Here is a 20,382-nt window from a genome sequence, read left to right as displayed (position 1 = left end):
CCGTTCTTCGTTCCACGCCAAGTCAACCATGCGCTTCGCAGCCCTCTCGCTGCTCTCCCTCGCCGCCCTCGTGGCCGCGCAAAACCAAACCGTCAGTTCCATCTGTCTGCGCGGCAACCCGTCACTGAACGCGCACTCGATACCAGGTCACCGTGCAAGTCGGCGGCGACGCCGACTCCCCCGGGGGATTCTTCCAGTTCAACCCGAACACCATCACCGCCAGCGAGGGCTCCGTCATCACCTTTGAGTTCTCCGGAAAGTGCGCATATAGCCTCGCTAGGTTTTTATTTGCGACCGCGCGCGCCCACTGACGCGGTGCACACGCAGCCCCGGGAACCACTCGATCACGCAGAGCTCATTCGCTAACCCGTGCCAGCCATTGAGTGGTGGATTCGACTCGGGCTGGGTGTTCATCCCGCAGGGCCAGACCGACGACTTCCCGACTTGGAACCTCACCATCACGAACGGCTCGACGCGTACGTATCCCGCGACACGTCCTTCAATGCCCTTTACCTTACAAACGGCCCACGCACAGCGTTGTGGTTCTTCTGCAAACAGCTCGCCCCCCAGCCGCACTGCAAATCCGGCATGGTCGGGTAAGACTCATTCCTGCATGATTACGCACCTCAACTTATTGTAATATTTTTTCGCATCTCACAGCGCCATCAATGCCCCCACCAGCGGCAACACCTTCTCTGCCTTCCAGCAAGCGGCAGCCTCCTCCTCGGGCAACCCTGGCGTAAGCCCTTAATTTCCCCGTCTTGAAACTCTCTAGAAGTCTGACCTACCGCTATCTTATTTTCGCCGATGTACAGCAAGGTGAGGGCGGCCTCGTAGGCGTCGGCGCCTCTGCCTCTGCCGCCCCGGGCCCTCTGACTGGGAGCGTCATGGGCTTCGCCAACCCGACCGGAGCGTCCGCACCCAGCGCTAGCGCCGGCGCTTCCGGATCTAGCAGCAGCGGCTCTGCAGCCAAGCCCTCGTCGACCGCCAATACCACGAGCGGCGCGAGCTCGATCGCGGTAGACTTATTCCTGGCGCTGCTGGCGTCCCTCGCTGGCTTCGCGCTCGCTTGATGTCCGGTGCGGCCGTTCGTTCCGTAGTGATCAAGGCGCTAGGAAGGCGGGGATGTGCTCGGACGCTTTACCTACATGACAAACACGGAACTTTTGAGCGTGCGGCGGTTGGAATTTTTTTGTAGACTCGGATGCGGATTGTCACGCGTAGTGCATGTTCGGATAATGGTGATCAAGATCGAAATGATTATTTTATATCCCTTGACGAACATGTGATCCGAGGAGATCATCGAGATGCTACAAGAACGACTGATGGCGCGCGCGTCCCGCTGCACAGCCCTATTGCACCGACAGCGACACCGCAATGCCCATTGAGGCAAGCTCTGCACACAGGTATCGGAACACGTATGGCACCGCGACGATGTCGAGGTCCCCGCCCTTGCGCGCGCGCCCGCTCCCGAGCACGTTCGCCGATGGCAGCGCGACGCGCACCTCCGCCTGCCCCGCCCGCGCCGGGTTCTGCCCCGTCGCGAGCGCGCGGCGCTCTCGCTCGTCCTCCTCTTCCGCCGCCGCGCGACACACGCGGCAGTACTCGCCGCCGGCCGCGGTCGGGTTCGACACCGCGTGGCCCGCACCCGCACCCGCACCACTGTCGTCGGAGTGGGCGGCGTGGGCGGGGGCAGGGGCGGCGGCGACGACCTCGCCGAGGCTGACGTCGTCGTAGCCGAGAGAGATGAGGCTGCCGCAGGTGCGGCAGACCCAGGCGGTGGAGTAGTCGGAGCAGTTCATGAGGCGGTCCTGGAGGAGGAAGGAGGTGCCGTGCGCGATGAGCGCGTCGCGCTCCATCTCGCCGAAGCGGATGCCGCCCGCGCGTTTGCGGCCCTGAGTAGGGAGAGGGGGGAGGGAGGCGCGGTCACGGGGCGATCGCGGTCACGGGGACGTCGCGGAGCGCGTGGGAGCACGTGGAGAAAGAGAGGGGGGGTGGCGTCAGCGATTGGTTCGTCGAAGTGGAGAGAAGGGAGACGCACCTTGACGGGCTGCCGCGTGAGCGGGTCGACGGGGCCCGTCGTCCGCACCTGGAACTTGTCGAGCACCATGTGCCGCAGGCGCTGGTAGTACACGACGCCAAAGTAGATGTCGGCCGCGAACTCCTGCCCGGTGATGCCCGAGTACATCGGCTCGCTGCCGAAGTAGTTGTACCCCGACGCGAGCAGCTGCTTGCCGAAGTAGTCGATCGCGGTGTCCGTTTCGGAGAACCTGTAGCGGCGCGGCGCGGGGATGGTCAGTAAAGGGTGGAAGCGGGGGCAAGGGCGGGAGGCGCTTGGTGGAGCACGACGTACGTGAACGGGGTGGCGTCCTGCGCGAGCCCTTGCATGGCGCCCGACTTGCCCGCCATGCTCTCGACCAGCATCCCGATCGTCATCCGACTTGGGAACGCATGCGGGTTGATGATCACGTCCGGCTGGATCCCGCTCTCGCTAAACGGCATGTCGACGGCGGGCCACTTCTGCGAGCACACGCCCTTCTGGCCGTGCCGCGAGGAGAACTTGTCGCCGATGACGGGGGAGCGGGTGATCCGCAGAGTGATGTGGATCTTTTGGAGCTCGGAGTCGCCCGCGTCGGACCCTGGACGGATAAGATCAATCCTTCACGACGCGATAGTAAGGGAGAGGAGACGCGGTACCTAGCAGACGGACTTCGTCGACGTATGCGACCTCATCGCCTTTGTACTTGACGAAACGCGTGCGAGCGGTGGTGTCATCGATGTATGCAGCGAGGTAATCCCCAGACGACAGGCGGGTGCCGATGAAGGGGAGCCCATCGCTGTCGAGAAATTGGCAACAGGGATGTTGCCGGTCACCGTCCGTTCGGATATCGTAGCCAAGCCCGAAATGTAGCGTCGGCGGCCCAGAGGACCGCGACGACGAACCCTTTTGGTCCTTGAGGTCGACGATCTGGGACTTGTACACCGTGCCATACGCGAACCCGCGCTCGTGAGCGGACTTGTTGAGGATCATGGCGTCTTCCATGTCGTACCCCGTGTATGAGATGACGGCAACGACGGCGTTTGTGCCATTGGGGAAGGAGTCCATCCCGTAATCGTTGTGAAGCGATGGACGGACTATCGGTGTCTGGCCACTTTGCAACCGGTACAGCTTGTTGTCTGTCCGATGTTTTAGTGCCGTCGATGGTGTACCCATCGTTTGTTTTCCCATCTAGAAGCAACGTTGCTAATTGCGTGATGTAAGCAGAAAGGGATACGAACCTGACACTGGTAGATATTACGTGGACTCTGAAGGCAGATCTGTGAGTGAGGCAGAGCCACGGGAGTGTTCTGCATACCTGATTGAAATCAGAGAACGGCGTCATGTTTGCCAATATTGACAAGAAGTTTGTCGGAGCGTGTTCGACATGCGTCGATACCGAGGGTTCGATCTCCTCAGGCGTCACCGCGATATCCATATACACCTGTTCGAACGACCCGATTTGGTCATTTCTCCCATTCGCCAGGAATTTGACGGGGCGCATCATCCGCGATCTTGACGCGAACAAAAACAGGCCTGGATATTGGCCGCCTTCAGACGTAGGTACGAACCCGATCTCCAGGTCTAATGGAACTTGGTTCTTTCCCTCGGTCTTCCATATTCGCAGACTCGCTGCGAGGTTTTTTGCTACTGACGGTCGTGCCCAACCGATAACGCGGCCATCGAGTTGAACGCAAAGATTTTTACTTCCGTCCACGGACGGCACAAACGCCTGTGTCATGCCATGCGCGACAAGAAGGCCGGGAATGTGTGCAACGGCCAGAGGTGAAGTGACGATGCGACATGTCCGGGAAAGATGATTGAGTAAGCCGCAAGGCGAACCATCGGGAGTATGAACGGGACAAAGAAAGCCTGTTCACGATCGCGTTAGCATGCATTCATCAGTACGATGTGAAGATACGCACCCCAAGCTTCAGGCAGAAGCTTGCGGACAGTGGTTGTTTTCAGCTCCGCGAAGAAGGCGCCACGATGGATACATCTGAAATGACTGATATATCGATGCCAGTTTAATTTTTCCGCAATAATTGTGAAGCCCGAGGCCTGTTGGATATCCAAACCCGACGGAGAGACAAGGTTACCTGTTGCCAGAAAGTTGGACATTTTGGCTCCAATATCGAAATTGACGCGTGACAAGACTTTGTGGAAATAACGATCTACGGGATGAGGACATCCATTAGGCTCCGAGTGCGCGATCAAGGAAAATGATTGTTGCTTACCATTGAAGAAATCGACTGTGGAGTCCTGTTTCCGCACATCTAGAGCGATCTGATTTCGAATCTGGGTCAAAGCTTCTTCAAGTTTCTCTTTGATGATCATGCCATATAACTGGCCAGGCAATAGAACTTCTTGATGTTGAGGAGAATCAGGGTTGTCAACGCAGCATGTCTTGGAAACGATAGCATATAACTTCCTCAACATGAACCTTTTGAAAGGTTAGCAGGAGTGTGTGACCCTTGTACTGAGTGACTTACAGAAGCATTCTAAACTTATCACGAGGGTCCTCCAGATGTACGAGGACCAACTTCTTTACCAGCCATGCTCCAACGGCTTGATTCGTCCAGTCTTCAGGTAGACCGAGAACCACACGAAATTTGTCACCCAAGTATTCAAGACATTGGTCGCCTGTGTACAAGCTAAACATTTTATAGCTCCTAAGTAGAAGCTCCACGCGGTCCGTCAAAAAGGTGTTGTCATAGTCCTGCATCATGACGCCTTCGAATATTTCTTTGTCCGACGCACCCACCAAGGCTTTGAGGATGAGCATGATAGGAACAACATACTCTTGTTTTCGCCAGCTGAATCGAAGCATGGCACTGCCGTTGGAGAGATAATGTAGGGTGTTTGTGACGCTTGTCTGGTCAACACGCGTACATCGAATTTGGACAGCATAGGGTGTGTATGATGGTCCTCGGTTGACGAACGAAGGTCGGGTCAGGGCGATGACATGATTTCGGCGCGGAAGGATAAGATAGCGAATAAGGCGCTCGTTTCCGTTTATGACGAAGTAACCACCAAATTCCTCGGGCTCCTCGTGGTGCTTGACGAGCTCGGCGGACGACATGGAGCGGACATTGCATCTGACTGACTATGGACAAATTGAAGCTGAGCACTCGCAGTCAAAGTTTGGTTTTTCGACGTCGATATGACTCACCCGAACCATGATAGGTACAAGGCCGCATTCTTTGATGATAGATTTCTCCGGCTGCCCAGGCTGGTCGACCTTCCAGCATATTTTGACGGTCATACGTCCGCGGTAGGAGGTGAGGCGTTCCCTAGCCTAAAAGCGATGTAAGGGGTAAGAATCAAGCATCTGGTGAATGAGTTTCTAGAAGCTGCAGTATTTTGCTTGTTGACGCGAAGATCAACATTATGAGGGGAACACCAGGTGGCGGGTCGGAACATTCAAAAATAGAAAGTACTTACCTCGGTAGGAAAGACCTTACGCTCCGTCGCCTGTCTATCCTTGTCGGGTACCATGGGCCTTGATATAGAAACCTGTTCGATCCACACTTGAATGGGTTCGCCGCGGGTCAAAAATTGATTGAATTCAGCTGGCAACTTACTGCTCATTCGGTTTCCCCACCCACTAGGACCACTCTCGGACCCAATTTGACCATTCCCGTCAAAGACAACCCGTTCACCAATGTCCTTGATAGCCAGGCTCAGGATTCCACGACCGTCACCATCACCTGACGGTAAACCAGAGTCGTCGAAAAGCGCGTTGAAGGATTCAATATGAGGCGCAACGAATTCATCGAGGATGGGAACAGTGGAACTGCTGGAGGCCGGGTGTTTAAAATTTCGTTCGCGGGTGAGGGTTTTGAATGTGCTTTTGTCGGAGGAGGAGCGAACATTGCCGTCGGGCATGGCAAACGCGAGAGGACTGGGTTGAGCTCCTTCTCTCGGTGGGCACGCCGGCCAACTTGCATTGTAAAATTTGGATTATGTAATAAACGCGTTAATATCGTTTGTCAAGCGCGTGTTTTGAGCTCCGCTCTAATCTCACCCGATAAGACTTAGACGTCTACGACGCCGCATCCCACTTGTGCAAACCGTCGAGCCATGTTCGGCGGCAACAATACCATCCAATCTTCGTGGGCCAACCCCCAGCAAAATCAGCAACAACAGCAGCAACAACAACAACAGCCTGGTGGTTCCGCGTTTGGACAGCCAGGTGCGTTCGGGTCCGCGGGAGGTGCGTGCATGTCAGAACGACTCATGGCGGGCGTGCTTAAATGACGTGTTTAGCGTTTGGTCCTGGAGGGGGTGCATTTGGACAGAATCCACAGCAGCAGCAACAGCAGCAACAGCAGCAGCAGCAGCAGCCTCAAGCGAACCCCATGTTCGGCAATCTAGGCGCAGGTCCTTCGAACCCAGCAGGCACGTCAGGTTTCGGTGCGTAGTCTGTACTGCGCCCCAGATCTCATCTGTGTTTATTTTTGATCAGGAGGAGGATTCAGTGGTACTGCAAATCCCCCGGTCAATACAAACCCCATGTTTGGCGGCCCGAAACCCGCCACTGGTTTCAGCGCATTCAGTGGTAGTGGAACATCAGCATTTGGAGGAGGGGGCGGGTTTAGGACGGCCAACGCCAACAACAATCCCCCTGCTCAGTCGTCGGGAACGGGGACGGGTCTTTTTGGACAGCCCAATGCCGGTACGAGTGCATTTGGTGGCGGCGCCGGCGGCGGACTGTTCGGAAACAAACCAGCCGCAACAAGTGCATTTGGGGCGAACACGAGTAAGCGACGAATGCTCATGGTCTTACCGCGTTTCAAGCTATGAGTTAAATTCGGTTTGTCATTTCAGCGACTACACAAGCGGGCGTCTACGATGGTGTTCCGCCTGTAACGACTGGCACAGTCAACCCGCCTTACAGTGTATATAGCGAGAAGGACGGCGCGAACTCCAATATCACTCTTCAATATCAGAGTATCTCTTGCATGCCACATTATCGTGGCACTTCGACTGAAGTGAGTGATTGCCTATTGAGTCTAAGCGCCTTCTTTGGACAAATCAGTGGTCTGACATGCAGCGCAAGTCGTGGCATCGATCTCCTTGAAATGAAGACAACGCTTTAGGCTTCTCGTACCTCGAATTCTCACCTGCTCTACTATTTATAGGAATTGCGCCTTCAGGACTACGCGCAAGGGCGCAAGACAGCTAATGCTGGCGGATTTTCTCAACCTCAACCATCTGCATTTGGTGCCGCGCAGCCAGCGCCCACTGGAACAGGATTATTTGGCCAGGCTGCTCAACCTGCACAGCAAAATCCGACTTCGGCGTTTGGAGCATTCGGTACTGCGAACAATGCCAACCCGACGGGCGGTGCGTTTAGTGCTTTAGGTCAGAACACCAGCGCGCAGCCTACAACCGGAACGGGCGCTCTTGGCGCTTTCGGGCAGCCACAGCAGCCACCTGCCACTGGGTACAGTGCCTTTGGTCAACAGCCGCAACCACCACAACAACAACAGCCGCAACAGAACACTGGCGGTCTCTTCGGTGGTGGAAGTGCCTTCGGTCAACAACAAAATAAGCCATTGAGCGCATTTGGTTCGTACTTTCCTCCGATGTCGAAGGATTGCCATTGACTGCTACAATTCTCAGGTGGAGGCGGCACATTTGGCGGAGGATCCGCTTTCGGACAGCAAAACCAGCAGCAGCAGCAGTCGCAGCCGCCTGCAACAGGCGGAGGCCTTTTTGGCCAGATCCAACCCAACACCGGCGCATTTGGCGGTGGAGCGTTCGGTGTGTAGACTTTATCCACGCTCTTCCCTGTATCTTGCAATATTCATGTCTTCTTAGGACCCGCCAATGCCGCTAAACCATCTGCGTTTGGCCAGCCAGCGCAACCTGCTTCGGGGCTTGGGCTGTTTAGTGCTCAAAATCAACAGAATCAGGGCCCACCGGGACAACAGCCACCTGGTGGGCTTTTTGGAGGTGGTGGAGGGTTGTTTGGTCAGCAGAACAATCAACAGCAGAATCAAGCCAGCCAGCCTCAGCAGGGTGGCGGACGTAAGTGACTACATTTTCATGCGTTAAATCATTGTTGATGTCGATATACCCAATAGTGTTTGGAGGCACTCAACCAACGCAGCAGCCGCAGACAGGGGGCTTATTCGGTGGTGGCGGCGGCGGTTTATTCGGAAATAACACTCAACAACAGCAGTCGAGTCAACAGCAACCCGCGCAAGCGAATAATCTTAGCTTATTTGGTGCTAGGCCTGCTGCGCCTGCTACTAGCGGTGGCCTTTTCGGCGGTGGATCTGCGTCTGGGCAAACAAATGCGAACAATCCTAATGCTGCTGCTCCTCAGCAGTCGACGGGCCTTTTTGGTGCTCCGCTTTCTCAATCTACCAATCAACCGTCGACAGGCCTTTTTGGCGGCGGTAGTGGGCTCTTTGGTACAAAGCCAGCTGCACCAGCCCTCGGTCTTTCTCAGTTAAACGCTCAACCCCTGGGCGGTTCATTGTTCGGAAACACTTTGAACGCGTCTGCCCTAAATGCCACTGCTGGTCAGCAGGGCAGTCTCTTTGCATCAATTGATCAACCCGTCACGAAGAACCTTCCCATCTTCTCCATGCTTCCTGCACAGTCCAACGGGTTAAACTTTGACCAATATCAAAAGAAGAAAACCAGCATGTTTGAACCACCTTCTTCATTGTCACGTCCTTTGGGCTACAAACCTGGCAAGGGGGCAGCCACCACCAAGTTACGAGGTTATAACTCGATAATGTTAAACGCATCCACCATCTCGCCAACCCCCACTAATGTTCTTGGACTCTCCTCCTTGGGTTCAAAGCCTAATCCCCTCGGGTTAGGTGGCTTCAATGGACGAGGTTCGAATGGCTCAGAGGCGTTTGGGTCAAGCGTACTGGGTGCTGGTCCCAAAACGAGCGTCAAGAAACTTGTGCTTGATAGGAAGATTGACGCAGCCGACCTCCTCCGACGTGGTTCATCACCCAGTCCTGGCAAGGTCTCATTTAATCCTGCTCTCAGCGTTGCCGCGAGAGAAAAGCAGTCTGCCCCCACTCCACCCGCGATTACTTACTCTCCAGCACGGACGATCCGCGACAGAGGATCCATAACTGGTCCACCATCTGCCGGCGGCGCTACAGAAGCTGCGCGAGACAGTGTTGTTCACGAAGACGAGCCGCAAGAGGGCGATTACTGGTGCAAACCGTCCGTCCCAACCTTGAGCTTGATGAGCTTCGATGACATCGCAGAGCTGAGGGGTTTGGTCGTCGGGCGTGTTGGTTTTGGAAAGATTGAATTCTTGGACCCCGTCGACCTCACTACCCTTGCCAAACTCTCTCACTTGTTGGGTGAGCAGATTCGCTTCGACACGCAGGAATGCATTGTGTACCCGGATAGCGACGATATCGACAAGCCGCCTCCAGGTAGTGGCCTCAACGTTCGTGCTAGAATCACGCTTTTGCGCTGTTGGCCTTTGGACAAGGCAACACGAGAGCCTATCAAGGATGAGACTCTTCCACAGGTGATCAAACACACGAAGCGATTAAAGCACATGAAGGGAACGAAGTTTGAAGGGTTTGATATTCAGGAGGGCAAATGGACGTTCACAGTTGATCACTTCTGATGAATGTATATGCTACTTACTTACCTGTTTTGCTTTCTGTCGGTCGCTCTTCGTTATGTCAATGTATTCAGTAACGTCATTCTTAGGTTCTGCACCGTGTCGCAACCCTGTGGTTCAATTGCTTATCATGAACGGAAATGGTACCTTCAGCGCTTCACCTTGGAACATTATGTAGATCGAAAGACTGAACAGAACGTGTACATGTTTGCAACTTGGCTAATATAGCATCGATCATATGCGATATAGGCTCTCTGTAATTCACAAACGTCAAGTCTGAAATTACAGGGTACATTCGTGAAGTATATATAATGGAAAATCGAAATCATGAAGAGGACCAGCTCTACCTTCGGTGTGAGAACTCCCTTGTGTTAGTCTCATCCCGGAGTCATGAACATGAGGTGTTACTATCGTGAGCTGTCATCAGTTTCATGGAGGTCGTCAGAACTGGCAAGGTAAGCCGGGTCCAAGTAAGCATTACTATCGAAGCGTTTGTAGGAATGACGATGATGAACCTTGGGTTCCCTGCCACCGCTGCGCAAGGACGAGTGACGCACGCCGGGAGTCATTCCCGCATTGATGTTGGCACCACTGCGATGTGGAGTGAATGCAGATGTCGTCCGTGGGGTGCCGGCAGTTGTGGAAGGCGGGAGAGGCACTCTTGCGGCGTTGCCAGGTGTTGAGTTGCGGACGGAAGGTGTAGCTGGGTATTCAAAGCCGGTAGGGACAGGCGCGGCATCATAGGCAGGATTTCTGGCTTTTGACAAGGTTTTCCTGTTACGCATCGGTGGGGTAGTGAGCGTATCTGCAGAGCTGGACGCAATACTCGATCTGACAGCCTCGTCTTCTGAAGTTGTGGAGGTGGAACTGGTGGAATCACCGTGCGGTCGAGAGAGTAAGTCTGGCGGCGGTAAAACAATCGAGGATGACGCAACAGTCGGGGGCAATGGGATCATAACAGGATCAGAAGTGGAACCACCGTTTCTGGACCGACGAGAGCGAGATGTAGGTTGCCCACCGGACATGCCGGATACAGAAGACGTGCCTCTTCCGGCACGCAATCCTGGTTCGGACGGCAACTGGTAAAAAGTGGATGTAGCCGATGGTGGCAAAGGCACTCCAGCGCCAGTATAGGCAGACATAGTACGCGACGACTGTGATGGAGTCGGAGCAGACACTGGTGGGCCCATGGGAATAAACCCAGGAGGCAATTCGCCATTTAGCGAAGGGCTCGGCGCAGTTTCTGGCTCCATTGAACGGGGGCTGAATTGAAGAGGCTCGGGCTCGGGGGGCTGAATCGGACGGTTCGTAGCATCCTCAGCGCTCAAAAAGTCACCGTGGGCAACAGCTGGCGTTGCTTGTGGTGTTTGAGAGGAAGGACGCGACTAGGCAAGAGAGTAATTTAGCGGCAAAGTTCAGTATCGTAGAATATGAAAATGTGCTAAGTCATCATACCGGCGGTTGTATTGTGATGTCAGGGATGGACGAACTTGCTCGGTTATTCAAGCTCCTCAAGCTCCTATTGTCGGAGCCTGCAGGCGTTCTCGATGCACTACCAAGCTTTTGAGACGTTGACTCGGACGAAGACGAATAGCTTGGTCGTCTGTAGATGTGACGACTTTGTTCCTCGAGATTTGCTATGTTCAAACTGACAGGCTGGGGAGTCGGTGTTGTCACGGGCATCATAACGAGAAGAGGACTACCGCGAGAGGTCTGGCTAAACGTCATCACAAAGATTGATCAGCGAGAAAATTATCTATAGTGCTCACAGAAGTAGGGCGGGAGGGAGTGTCGCCTGCAAGGCTCTTTGCATTATTAGCTGGACTAGGATAACCACTAGAAACTTCTTGAATGACGCTCAAACCAGTCGAAAGCGGTCGGTTTCGAGAGGGTCGTGTCATCGAGGGTTCACTGACAAGTTCGAACTGAGAAATCGTCGTGGAACCTTGAGATTCCGGCGAGATAGGTCGCCTATGTGGAAAGTCACGGCGCACACTAGATGCTTCGGAAGGATACGGGCGCGAAGATGGGTTAGGAATCATGAGAGGGAAGTCTTCTTCGGGAATTCTGCGTAAAACGCTCTCAGGTGTGGGAGGGGCTCGTTGCATCTCGTGCGGCGGCGGCAGACGAATCATGGAGTCCGGATCTGCGCGGGGTATGTAGCCCTCAGGCGGAATGAAGTTATGTGGATGCCGGACGGGTGACGCCATATTGTGAGTAACCGTGGGGTGAATTCCTGAAGAAGGTGAGAGAACAGCTGCTGAAGGAGGTTCCTGTGTCATGACTGATGGTGCGCGCGAAGAAGTATGTGACCTGGGCGGTGAAATACGTTCAGGAACGGGGTCAGGAGGTGCGGTAGGTCGTGGGGTAGGGAAGTTGAGCATAGGCTCCTCGATAAGATCGATGGGGGTAAGAGGAGGGTCCTCAAGATCTGCGTCGGGTTCATACAATGCAGTGTCGTCAGGCTCGTCCGAGAGGAACATGGCACGTCCCCCATTTGTTGACCGCCCCTGTTCAAATCCAGCAACCCTCCCGTTTTCGAAACCAACACGCCTCCCTCTGGATATACCCTCCTGTATCCCAATTCTCCTTCCTTCCTCCCGTGCCAAGTCAATCAACCGTTGTTCCTTCAGCTTCCTGGCCGTGGTCCTTGCCCGAGCTGCGCTTGCCTCCGCCTCATATCGCTGGTCCTCAACGGAGTTCAGTATTTCCTGTGCCTTGTTAATTTCGCGCTGTGCGTTTTCCAGCTGCAGCTTGTACATTCGCAGTTCCTCGTTGGCTTTGGCAGCTTCGGCCTGCGCAGTCGCTCTGGCCTCCTCAACAGCTTTGAAGCGGAATATAGCTTCCTTAGCTCGCCGTTCGTTCTCGTCAGCTCGATGCGACTCCTGCCTCAACTGCTCTGTGATAGTCAATAGCATCCTCCGAAGGTCTTTCGCCTCGCGTTCTTCATGGAGTAGCATTCGGGCGAGGTCACGGTTGGATGAGACGCCATGGTCTTTGGAAAGACGGTGATTGGACGTAGAGCTAGAGCGTTCTATACGTCCTTGCTTGTGGATAGCCTCTCGACGCGTCGCGTGAGATAGGATAGGGGATGGCGGGGGTGATTCAGATGAAGTCATACTGAGAAAAGAGTTAGCATTGGATATAGTAAAACCCAGGAATTCAGCAGCGCCCACAATGTGTGAAAATCTGTTCCTCCAGTAGTAGATGGATGCCTAATTCTGTATCCTATTGTCAACACATCACCTCACGTGTCAGAATTTAGGACACACTGAACTCTTCTTTTCAGACCTTTCAAAGGCAGCCAATTTAGATAGATATATACCAGTAATAAATGCAGTTCTCTCAGAGATGAAGGAAGTTTCGAGCGAGGTGAACAACCTCAGAATGAGGAAGACGATCGCAAGTGACTAAATTGACGAAGACCCACATGTATGACGATCACGTGATCGTTGCTTTTCGTCTTGCACGCTTATTTTTCGAGTTTTAGACTTGACATCATTTGACCCTGTACGATTGAGCTGGGTTATTGCGGATCTCAAGCACAAGATCCCAGTACTGAGTACTTCACAACCTACTGGAACTCTATCCACCTTGATTTCCGCTTTGACATGCGCAGAATATTTAACTCAGTCAAACAGTCCGTCCAGCCTGAAATCCGCGATGCGGAGGCCCTAGTCTCACGAAGCCGGCGCGTGCTTTGTAGGCAAAATTTCTCAGTAAAAATTTCTATTGTATCTCTTGTATCATATGACTGAGCATTTTCGAGACTTCACAATAGCGGCTCGAATGCAACGCCTTGAACATCTTACGCATGGCCAGTGATTAACATCTGTGCTCTAGTAATTCTCTCACAGAACTACGTCTCAAGCTACCGATGGAAGGTGGAGGGATCTTGAGCGTCGCTTGCTACATCCTTGCGAACAAGGAGCGAGGCAACGCCTTCATAGGATCGAATCACACAGGGACTATTTCCCCCTCGTTACTCCCCCTCGCACGGCCTTTATAATGGCGGTGCTTTAGCCTTTGTAAAGCATATAGGAGCACGAATAGTCGATCAACAGCACCACGGGGTGGAGCCTGACACAATTCTGGTTACAGCGTCTTTCCTACAAGGCTCATTGACACAACACCAACTATCTCTACAGCTGGGCTGCGTTACTTCGTTACCATTCTGAATTCTGTGATACGGGATACATTCCTGAATATCCCGTATCATATCTATCGACTGAGCGCAGTTCTGCTCCAGATCGCTATAGGTTCACCTCATTCTCAAATCTTCAACCTTAATCGAATCTCAAAAGTACTTTGCTACCCGACGGTATTTTAGCCTTATCTGTCGTAACTGGGCAAATGCCGCATTCCTCTGTGCGGAACACGCAGTCATTTGTCAGTGCGTGAAACATGTCGACATGTCTGCTTCGCCCTCGATCATGAACCGACAACTCTTCTCCTTATAGCATCTCCAGAGAGCACGAGAGAGCTCGGAGACACGAAAGGTCCTACAGGAGATCGGATAATCTTAAGGCAACAAGCATCACATATACGCGACTCAGCTCGGCCACTCGTCATTTCCTTGATCAATAGCACTGCCGGTATCCATATAGAATCTCAACGCCATTCCTTTGGTGCCCATCATTTGCCCATCCCTCTAGCTCTGACCCGTTGGGCGTTCTTCTGGGCGCTGGGCGCTAATCCAGGCTCTATCAGTCCTCTGTCTGTTATCGTAATCTTTATTCTCGCATTTGATTGTTACCTCCGAACAGTTCCAGACAAAATCCTATATGCATTTAAGTCTTTGCCGAAAGCCGGGCAGACGCAAGCCTTTACCCCTATCGAATATGAACTTCTAGTAAAGGCATTGCTCATGCGTGGATTGTCCATGTGTTACACGACAGGCAGCCATGATCAACCTTCTCTTCGTCGAAAGCACAAATGCTTCTGAGACCGTCAGTCAACAACGAACTGGTGAAAACGATGGGGGTTCACATGGTACTTGTTGACTTTCATGTTCATGACATGGATAATCATGCCGTCGACGATCGATCGGCGGAAGTATTGCGGAGGTAAATTGTGGTTCGTTTTGAGTTGGGTAAATCCTTGACCTTCCTCAACTCCTCGTGTCATATGATAGACATACCTTGAAGGACGTGTGATAATTATGTGCCGTTAGACAGCTTCAATGCGCGTCTGCCTCTAACAGGTTGGCAAGGACTGGAACCCGTCCAACGGATCCGTTCGAGTCGGTCCGTCGGAAACTAAGCGGATTTTTCAGCGTGCTATTCTTTCGCCCGAGCTTTATAGATTTCGACGGTTTGCTTATGTTCGGTGGATGTGACGCAAGATTTGATCAATTGAAAGTCCATAGGCGGTCAAAAATCGGCCAAATGGAATCGTAAAAAGAGCGCGTAGCTCGCCATTGAAAACCTGTCTAATTTGAGCACCTCGTGTGAAGGTGATTTTTGATCCGCAGATCATGGCGCCCAACGAATGACCGACGGTCGTTGTCTTGGGATAGACGAGGGCTATCCAGCCGAGAGTCGCACGTGGTGATCGCGCCTGTGCGTCAAGGCAGGAAAAGGGGGTAAGACGAAGAAGAGGCGCAGAGAGGAGTGTGTGTTTGAGCGAGATCAGCGCGCTTGGAGGTGGAGAAGGGTGCCTATGCTTCTAAAAGTCCGCGGTCATTCGGGACCAGGCTGCCGGACACATGTTGAACTCAGCCGCAGAGTCCGACACGGCTCTGCCACCGCCTTCGACCGCCGCCGCCACAGGCTGGAGGCCCTCTCTCTTTCCTTCATAACGCATCATTCTTCCTTTCTCTTCTTTCGTTTCCTCCTTTCTGGTTCCCTAGTGTGCCGGGATTACTTCTCTATATGACTCCCTTCCTATCCAGCCTTATCCTTCCTCAACGCCTCTAATTCATGCCTCGCCAACAACTCTCAAAGCAAGATCATGTAATTTCTCCTTATCCACAGTCATCTCACAATCTCTCTCGCGCGACGTTCCAAGGCATCCCAGAAGAAGCATACTCTCGCTCCCCATATTGCTCTGATATCGAATTCCAATCCTCCGTCCTTCCTAGTTCACCGCCTCAATCGCAATCACCTTCCAGTGACACAACCGAACCATCCACATCGAAAAAGAAACACGTATGTGCAACTTGTCACAAGGCTTTCACGACCAGCGGACACTTGTCTAGACACGCCCGCGTCCATACCGGAGAGCGTAACCACAAGTGCCCTTTCCCTGGATGCGAGACACGATGCTCTAGACAGGACAACCTCCAGCAGCAGTGAGTGTTACCGTTCACTTCCCTACCCCGTGGATTCTCCATTCGACTCGTACCAATGCGCGCCCACTCCATCACCGTTCTGTTTCGCCATTCTCGTTCTTTTGTTGATGATGGAACACGTTTGCAGCTATCGTATCCATTTGTCGCCGGGTTCCCGTAGAAGCTCAGGTTCTGCATCACGTTCTGCTTTAGCGCGCGCTTTGGGTGACGAAACAGGTGGTGCCAAAAAGCGCTCCAAATACTCAATCGTTCTTCCGATTCCGAGGATCCCTCCTGTACCCGACTCCCCTCCCACCACTCCTCCCGCACTTGAGATGGCATATCCTTCTCCAGCCGTCTTCTCTACGGTTGATGTGGCGCATTCGGGCATTCCTCTCCATTCCCAGCCCGAGCCCTCAACTCCGGACTCGCCCCCAGCGCTCACATCGGCGCATTCCCCTACCCATCCTACCGCGCCCGACATCACATCAGAACGATCATCGCCCTCTTCTGAGAACGGCTCTGCATCATACCATTCAGAGTCCCCCTTGATGGCAACCGAAAGTCCACTCTCGGAACATCGGCCACCGATGCACAGTCCGTACCCCGGCAGCATGACGTTCCAACAACCTCAAGGTGAAGAGTACCCTTATTATTCGAGCACTGCCTTAGAGCTAGGGAGCTCGAGCGCGCTGGCTAGTGGGATGCCTTCGGCCGCCGTCACCTACAATCCGTATGGGGCCTATGAGGCACCGGCGCTTCAAGGAGCGCCTATCTCTACCTCGAACAGTCAATCCCAACACATGGGCGCATTGCGGCATGACACTGTTCTCTTGCAACCCGCAGCTGAGTCCTTTGCTACGCGGTCTTCCATATACGCCTCGCTCAGCTACGGACATTCATCTGGGCCATCGCAATCTGAATCACCGCCTCCGGATGATGCGCACTCATACTCGTCTTCTTACAACTCTGGCCATTCCACGCCCGCATACGGCGTCAGTAACTCAATAGGCGCCCATGAGTCTCGAGGCACGAGTTCTCTCGTTCACACCCATGACCTCGTGTACGCCCATCCCTCGGAACACTCGCATGTATACCATCAGCACATTGGATCATTCCCACATATTGTGTCATCACACATGCATTACGGCGCGGTCGCTCATCCAGAGGTACACTGAGAGGGACTGGTAAAGCGGGCTGTACGAAAGTACGTTCGCTTGCACAAACAGATGTGGGGTTCGGGACGGGATTTGTTTTGGACGTGCGATGAGCATTGGCGTTAGCGTCGCCCCCATCTATCATCACGCAACGAGATTTGGTACTATCTCGTTTGTTGTTCCCGCATAGCCTTCAGATCCCCGCCCGCATTCCACCCCCATTTGTGCTTCACACTGGTTCATTCGTCTGGTCAAGGTTCTCCCCCACACGGCACTATCCGTTGCTCGATTACGCGCTGCTCGCCGAGGCGTGGTCCAGGTCGCGTTTCAAGCAAGCATAGTGCATCACATCCGAAGCGCCGTGTGTCGTCTCTACCACGTTCCATCATTTTTTTTTTTGAATTTCCATCCCTCTCTATCTTGCTCTTTCTTCTACCCAGATGCTATCTTCTTTCAATTGCTGCTTTTTTGTATGCTTGAGTTAGGGTGCTGCCAGTGATTCGTTTGCTGCGCTCGTCCTCTCCTATCACCCTTATTTATCTGATCTGATCGAGTGTAACGTTTTTGAGTTCCAACTTCCTACCCCGCATCCGATTGCTGTCCATCGTGCTCCTGCCTGTATTATCTGCTCGTATGACGCCTAGAGGAATGGAAGTAGATAAATTTGTGTCTACGCTATGTTGGTGGCCCTTATGTGCATGTGTCTTCTATGATTTAAAAAGCTATTTTGGGTTTTGGAGGACTGCGAATGAAACGATGGACGAGGAGGCAGGTGCTTGCGCCTGTTAGACGCCCGAAGGTGGCATTACGTCAGCGCGCGCATGCTCTCTGACAGAGGCAGGCTGCGTTTCACCGACGCGACAACCTTCGAGTGGAATGCCGAGTGATTTAGACAGGTGAGCCGCGCAGGTAAATCGTTGCAGAATCGTTCCCCCAAACTCCATCACATAGTGCTATATCCTACTTGCAAACTTTGTGACGGTGGTGCTGATTTCATCTGTGTCGGCGGTGGCTCCCTACGCGCAGGCAGATCGAGCAGCTGGTGCAGTGCGAGCCGATCTCGGAGGAGCAGGTCAAGAGGCTATGCATCAAGGCGAGGGAGATACTCATTGAGGAAGGCAATGTGCAGGTTGTGGACTCACCAGTGACGGTACGCATGAGTCTTCGCTCCGCCGTAGCTCTTCGCCGTGGACGTGTAGGGACTGTTCCTTACGACATTTTCTCTGCTCTCAGATATGTGGTGACATCCATGGGCAGTTTTTTGACCTGATGGAGCTTTTCAAAATTGGAGGTACATGTCCGGAAACCAACTACATCTTCATGGGTAAGCATACGCCCTCTTCGCGTCGTTGACGTGGGTGGGTTGACCGGTACTGGACAGGCGACTTCGTCGACCGAGGCTTCTATAGCGTCGAGACTTTCCTCCTTCTCCTCGCGCTCAAAGTGCGCTACCCTGATCGCATTACACTCATCCGAGGCAACCACGAGTCCCGTCAAATCACGCAAGTGTACGGCTTCTACGACGAGTGTCAGAGGAAGTACGGAAGCAGTAACGTATGGCGTTGGTGCTGCGAAGTGTTCGACTACCTAGCACTCGGTGCCATTGTGGATGGGCGAGTGTTCTGCGTGCATGGCGGCCTCAGCCCCACACTGCAAGGTATTGATCAGGTGCGTCCCGTTTCCCCTTTCTCATGGTCTCGTGCCGCCTGGTCTCATATTCACGGTGTCCCCGTCGGACCGAAGATACGTGCGATTGACAGAAAACAAGAAGTACCCCACGACGGGGCTATGTGCGACCTTCTCTGGTCAGACCCCGATGGCAAGCGCGCGCTTTATTGGCTGGTTGTGTTCCTAGTCTGACATGAAACGGCGCGACCCACCTCACAGATATTTCCGGTTGGGGTCTCTCTCCTCGAGGCGCTGGGTATCTCTTTGGCGCAGACATCACTAAGGCGTTCGCGCACAATAACTCAATAGACCTGATCGCGCGGGCGCATCAACTTGCGATGGAAGGCTACAAGCTTATGTTTGATCAGACTATTGTCACTGTCTGGAGCGCGCCCAATTATTGCTATCGGTTAGTCACACCCCTGCTCGATCCAGACTTCTCAGCGTCAGTGGTGACTGCTTCAAGGCTGATCATGCCACTTCCAGATGCGGCAACGTGGCGTCGATCCTGGAACTTGACGAACATCTCGCACAAGAATACAAAGTTTTCCAGCATGCCCCTTCAGTAAGATTCTTCCATCTGCTTACTTGAGGTTGCTGATGGATATCGTGGACAATAGGATGTGCGCTCTATACCTTTGAAAAGGCCACCAGCGGACTATTTTTTGTAGCCGGTTCTGAACCACGACATTTGCGTTTGCTTCATTGTTGTAATGTGTCACTTTGCTTGTTCTCAATGTTTTTGTAGCTCTATTCATTAGACATGTCCGGATGACAATCCACTCCATAAGCAACTCGTGCGCACTTCATCTGCGCCGGAAAATAGGTATGCTTCGGGTATTCCTTTACGTGCAATGCCATGTTCTTCCCACAAACACCGTGTTTCTCGACCTCTGTCAGTCAGTTTCTCGATCTTCCGCTCGGAAGTATAATCCCGTGAGCTGTTCGCACTATCGACAACAGCGGGTGTCGTTACTCGCGATCTCGGAAAACTTGCATTAAGTTCCCGTCCTTCGGTCTTCCAACGGCATCACAGGTGGTCAAACGGTCAAGCTTCATTGAGGGTTGGCAGTATCTTTCCAGCGATGACACCCCTGCAGATCTTCTGAGCGATGCTGGAAGCCGGAAGCCGAGGATACTGACCGCTTTACTGGCTTCGTGCCTCCTATCAGCCTCCTATCAGCCACCACTCAAAGTCGATCTGGGTCCCGATTCGTCGCCTCGTCTGTTGTCATCCCCTTTCAGACAGAGAATGAAGTAAGGGCTTGAATGAAAACGAACACCGAACCAACCCAGTCGCTTAGAATGCATCGTCGTACCTCAGCTTGGCCGCGGCGTGTACTATGCCACAGCAAACACTCAGCAAACGCTGTGCCCTAGTGTGCCCTGGGATTAGAGGCATGAGCGGGTTGGTACTTCTAAGCGTTAGCAATGCTGCTACTCCGGAATCAGCGGTGTTTGCGACGAACGCTTCTGGACCTGGTGGCTGACCTAGCCCACGGCTCGTCGGGTGTTAATCATCATTTTTTTTGCGTGGATCTCTATCTCTATATAGAGGGCGACAGTAGGGGTCCGGTGGCAACTAGCCGTCGGCTAATCCCACGCGACAAACCACGCGAGACCACTGTCC

General features: G+C 53.4%; 9 protein-coding genes across 9 annotated transcripts; 5 read left to right on the top strand and 4 right to left on the bottom strand.

The window, feature by feature from the left end:
• Positions 1-28: 28 nt before the first annotated feature.
• On the top strand, positions 29-751 carry HETIRDRAFT_170232 (uncharacterized protein; the record flags this gene model as incomplete). Its single annotated transcript, XM_009545226.1, has 5 exons — positions 29-91; positions 147-259; positions 328-476; positions 536-596; positions 661-751. 5 exons carry the CDS (start codon positions 29-31, stop codon positions 749-751), a joined length of 477 nt encoding a protein of 158 aa, XP_009543521.1.
• Positions 752-887: 136 nt separating this feature from the next.
• On the top strand, positions 888-1,073 carry HETIRDRAFT_170231 (uncharacterized protein; the record flags this gene model as incomplete). Its single annotated transcript, XM_009545225.1, has 1 exon — positions 888-1,073. One exon carries the CDS (start codon positions 888-890, stop codon positions 1,071-1,073), a length of 186 nt encoding a protein of 61 aa, XP_009543520.1.
• A 167-nt stretch (positions 1,074-1,240) lies between these two features.
• On the bottom strand, positions 1,241-5,926 carry HETIRDRAFT_155171 (uncharacterized protein; the record flags this gene model as incomplete). Its single annotated transcript, XM_009545224.1, has 12 exons — positions 1,241-1,895; positions 2,042-2,270; positions 2,354-2,639; positions 2,698-3,229; positions 3,280-3,306; positions 3,357-3,910; positions 3,964-4,212; positions 4,276-4,481; positions 4,531-5,144; positions 5,211-5,336; positions 5,483-5,568; positions 5,623-5,926. 12 exons carry the CDS (start codon positions 5,924-5,926, stop codon positions 1,353-1,355), a joined length of 3,756 nt encoding a protein of 1,251 aa, XP_009543519.1. The 3' UTR covers positions 1,241-1,352.
• A 3,079-nt stretch (positions 5,927-9,005) lies between these two features.
• HETIRDRAFT_146595 (Nucleoporin, serine protease S59) lies at positions 9,006-9,899 on the top strand. The gene has a single exon (XM_009545223.1). It carries the CDS (start codon positions 9,264-9,266, stop codon positions 9,657-9,659), a length of 396 nt encoding a protein of 131 aa, XP_009543518.1. The 5' UTR covers positions 9,006-9,263; the 3' UTR covers positions 9,660-9,899.
• HETIRDRAFT_443938 (uncharacterized protein) lies at positions 9,867-10,909 on the bottom strand (the record flags this gene model as incomplete). Its single annotated transcript, XM_009545222.1, has 1 exon — positions 9,867-10,909. One exon carries the CDS (start codon positions 10,907-10,909, stop codon positions 10,064-10,066), a length of 846 nt encoding a protein of 281 aa, XP_009543517.1. The 3' UTR covers positions 9,867-10,063.
• A 516-nt stretch (positions 10,910-11,425) lies between these two features.
• On the bottom strand, positions 11,426-12,943 carry HETIRDRAFT_457857 (uncharacterized protein; the record flags this gene model as incomplete). Its single annotated transcript, XM_009545221.1, has 3 exons — positions 12,934-12,943; positions 12,833-12,877; positions 11,426-12,776 (listed from the first exon to the last, which is right to left on the bottom strand). A coding segment is annotated over exon 3 (1,350 nt), but the record flags the coding sequence as incomplete, so codon positions are not given.
• A 2,511-nt stretch (positions 12,944-15,454) lies between these two features.
• On the bottom strand, positions 15,455-16,793 carry HETIRDRAFT_408100 (uncharacterized protein). The gene is made up of 2 exons (XM_009545220.1): positions 16,076-16,793; positions 15,455-15,948 (listed from the first exon to the last, which is right to left on the bottom strand). Exon 1 carries the CDS (start codon positions 16,541-16,543, stop codon positions 16,076-16,078), a length of 468 nt encoding a protein of 155 aa, XP_009543515.1. The 5' UTR covers positions 16,544-16,793; the 3' UTR covers positions 15,455-15,948.
• On the top strand, positions 15,794-15,946 carry HETIRDRAFT_18789 (uncharacterized protein; the record flags this gene model as incomplete). The annotated part of the gene is made up of 1 exon (XM_009544855.1): positions 15,794-15,946. A coding segment is annotated over one exon (153 nt), but the record flags the coding sequence as incomplete, so codon positions are not given.
• A 1,167-nt stretch (positions 16,794-17,960) lies between the features above and the next one.
• On the top strand, positions 17,961-19,423 carry HETIRDRAFT_123536 (uncharacterized protein; the record flags this gene model as incomplete). The annotated part of the gene is made up of 8 exons (XM_009545219.1): positions 17,961-17,980; positions 18,111-18,234; positions 18,318-18,408; positions 18,466-18,752; positions 18,828-18,903; positions 18,972-19,161; positions 19,239-19,317; positions 19,373-19,423. 8 exons carry the CDS (start codon positions 17,961-17,963, stop codon positions 19,421-19,423), a joined length of 918 nt encoding a protein of 305 aa, XP_009543514.1.
• Positions 19,424-20,382: the final 959 nt, after the last annotated feature.

This window comes from Heterobasidion irregulare, assembly GCF_000320585.1.
Source record: "Heterobasidion irregulare TC 32-1 unplaced genomic scaffold scaffold_03, whole genome shotgun sequence".
Taxonomy (NCBI): Eukaryota; Fungi; Basidiomycota; class Agaricomycetes; order Russulales; family Bondarzewiaceae; genus Heterobasidion; species Heterobasidion irregulare.
The sequence above is the reverse complement of the archived record's forward strand: the minus strand, read 5'-3'. Positions and strand labels throughout refer to the sequence as shown.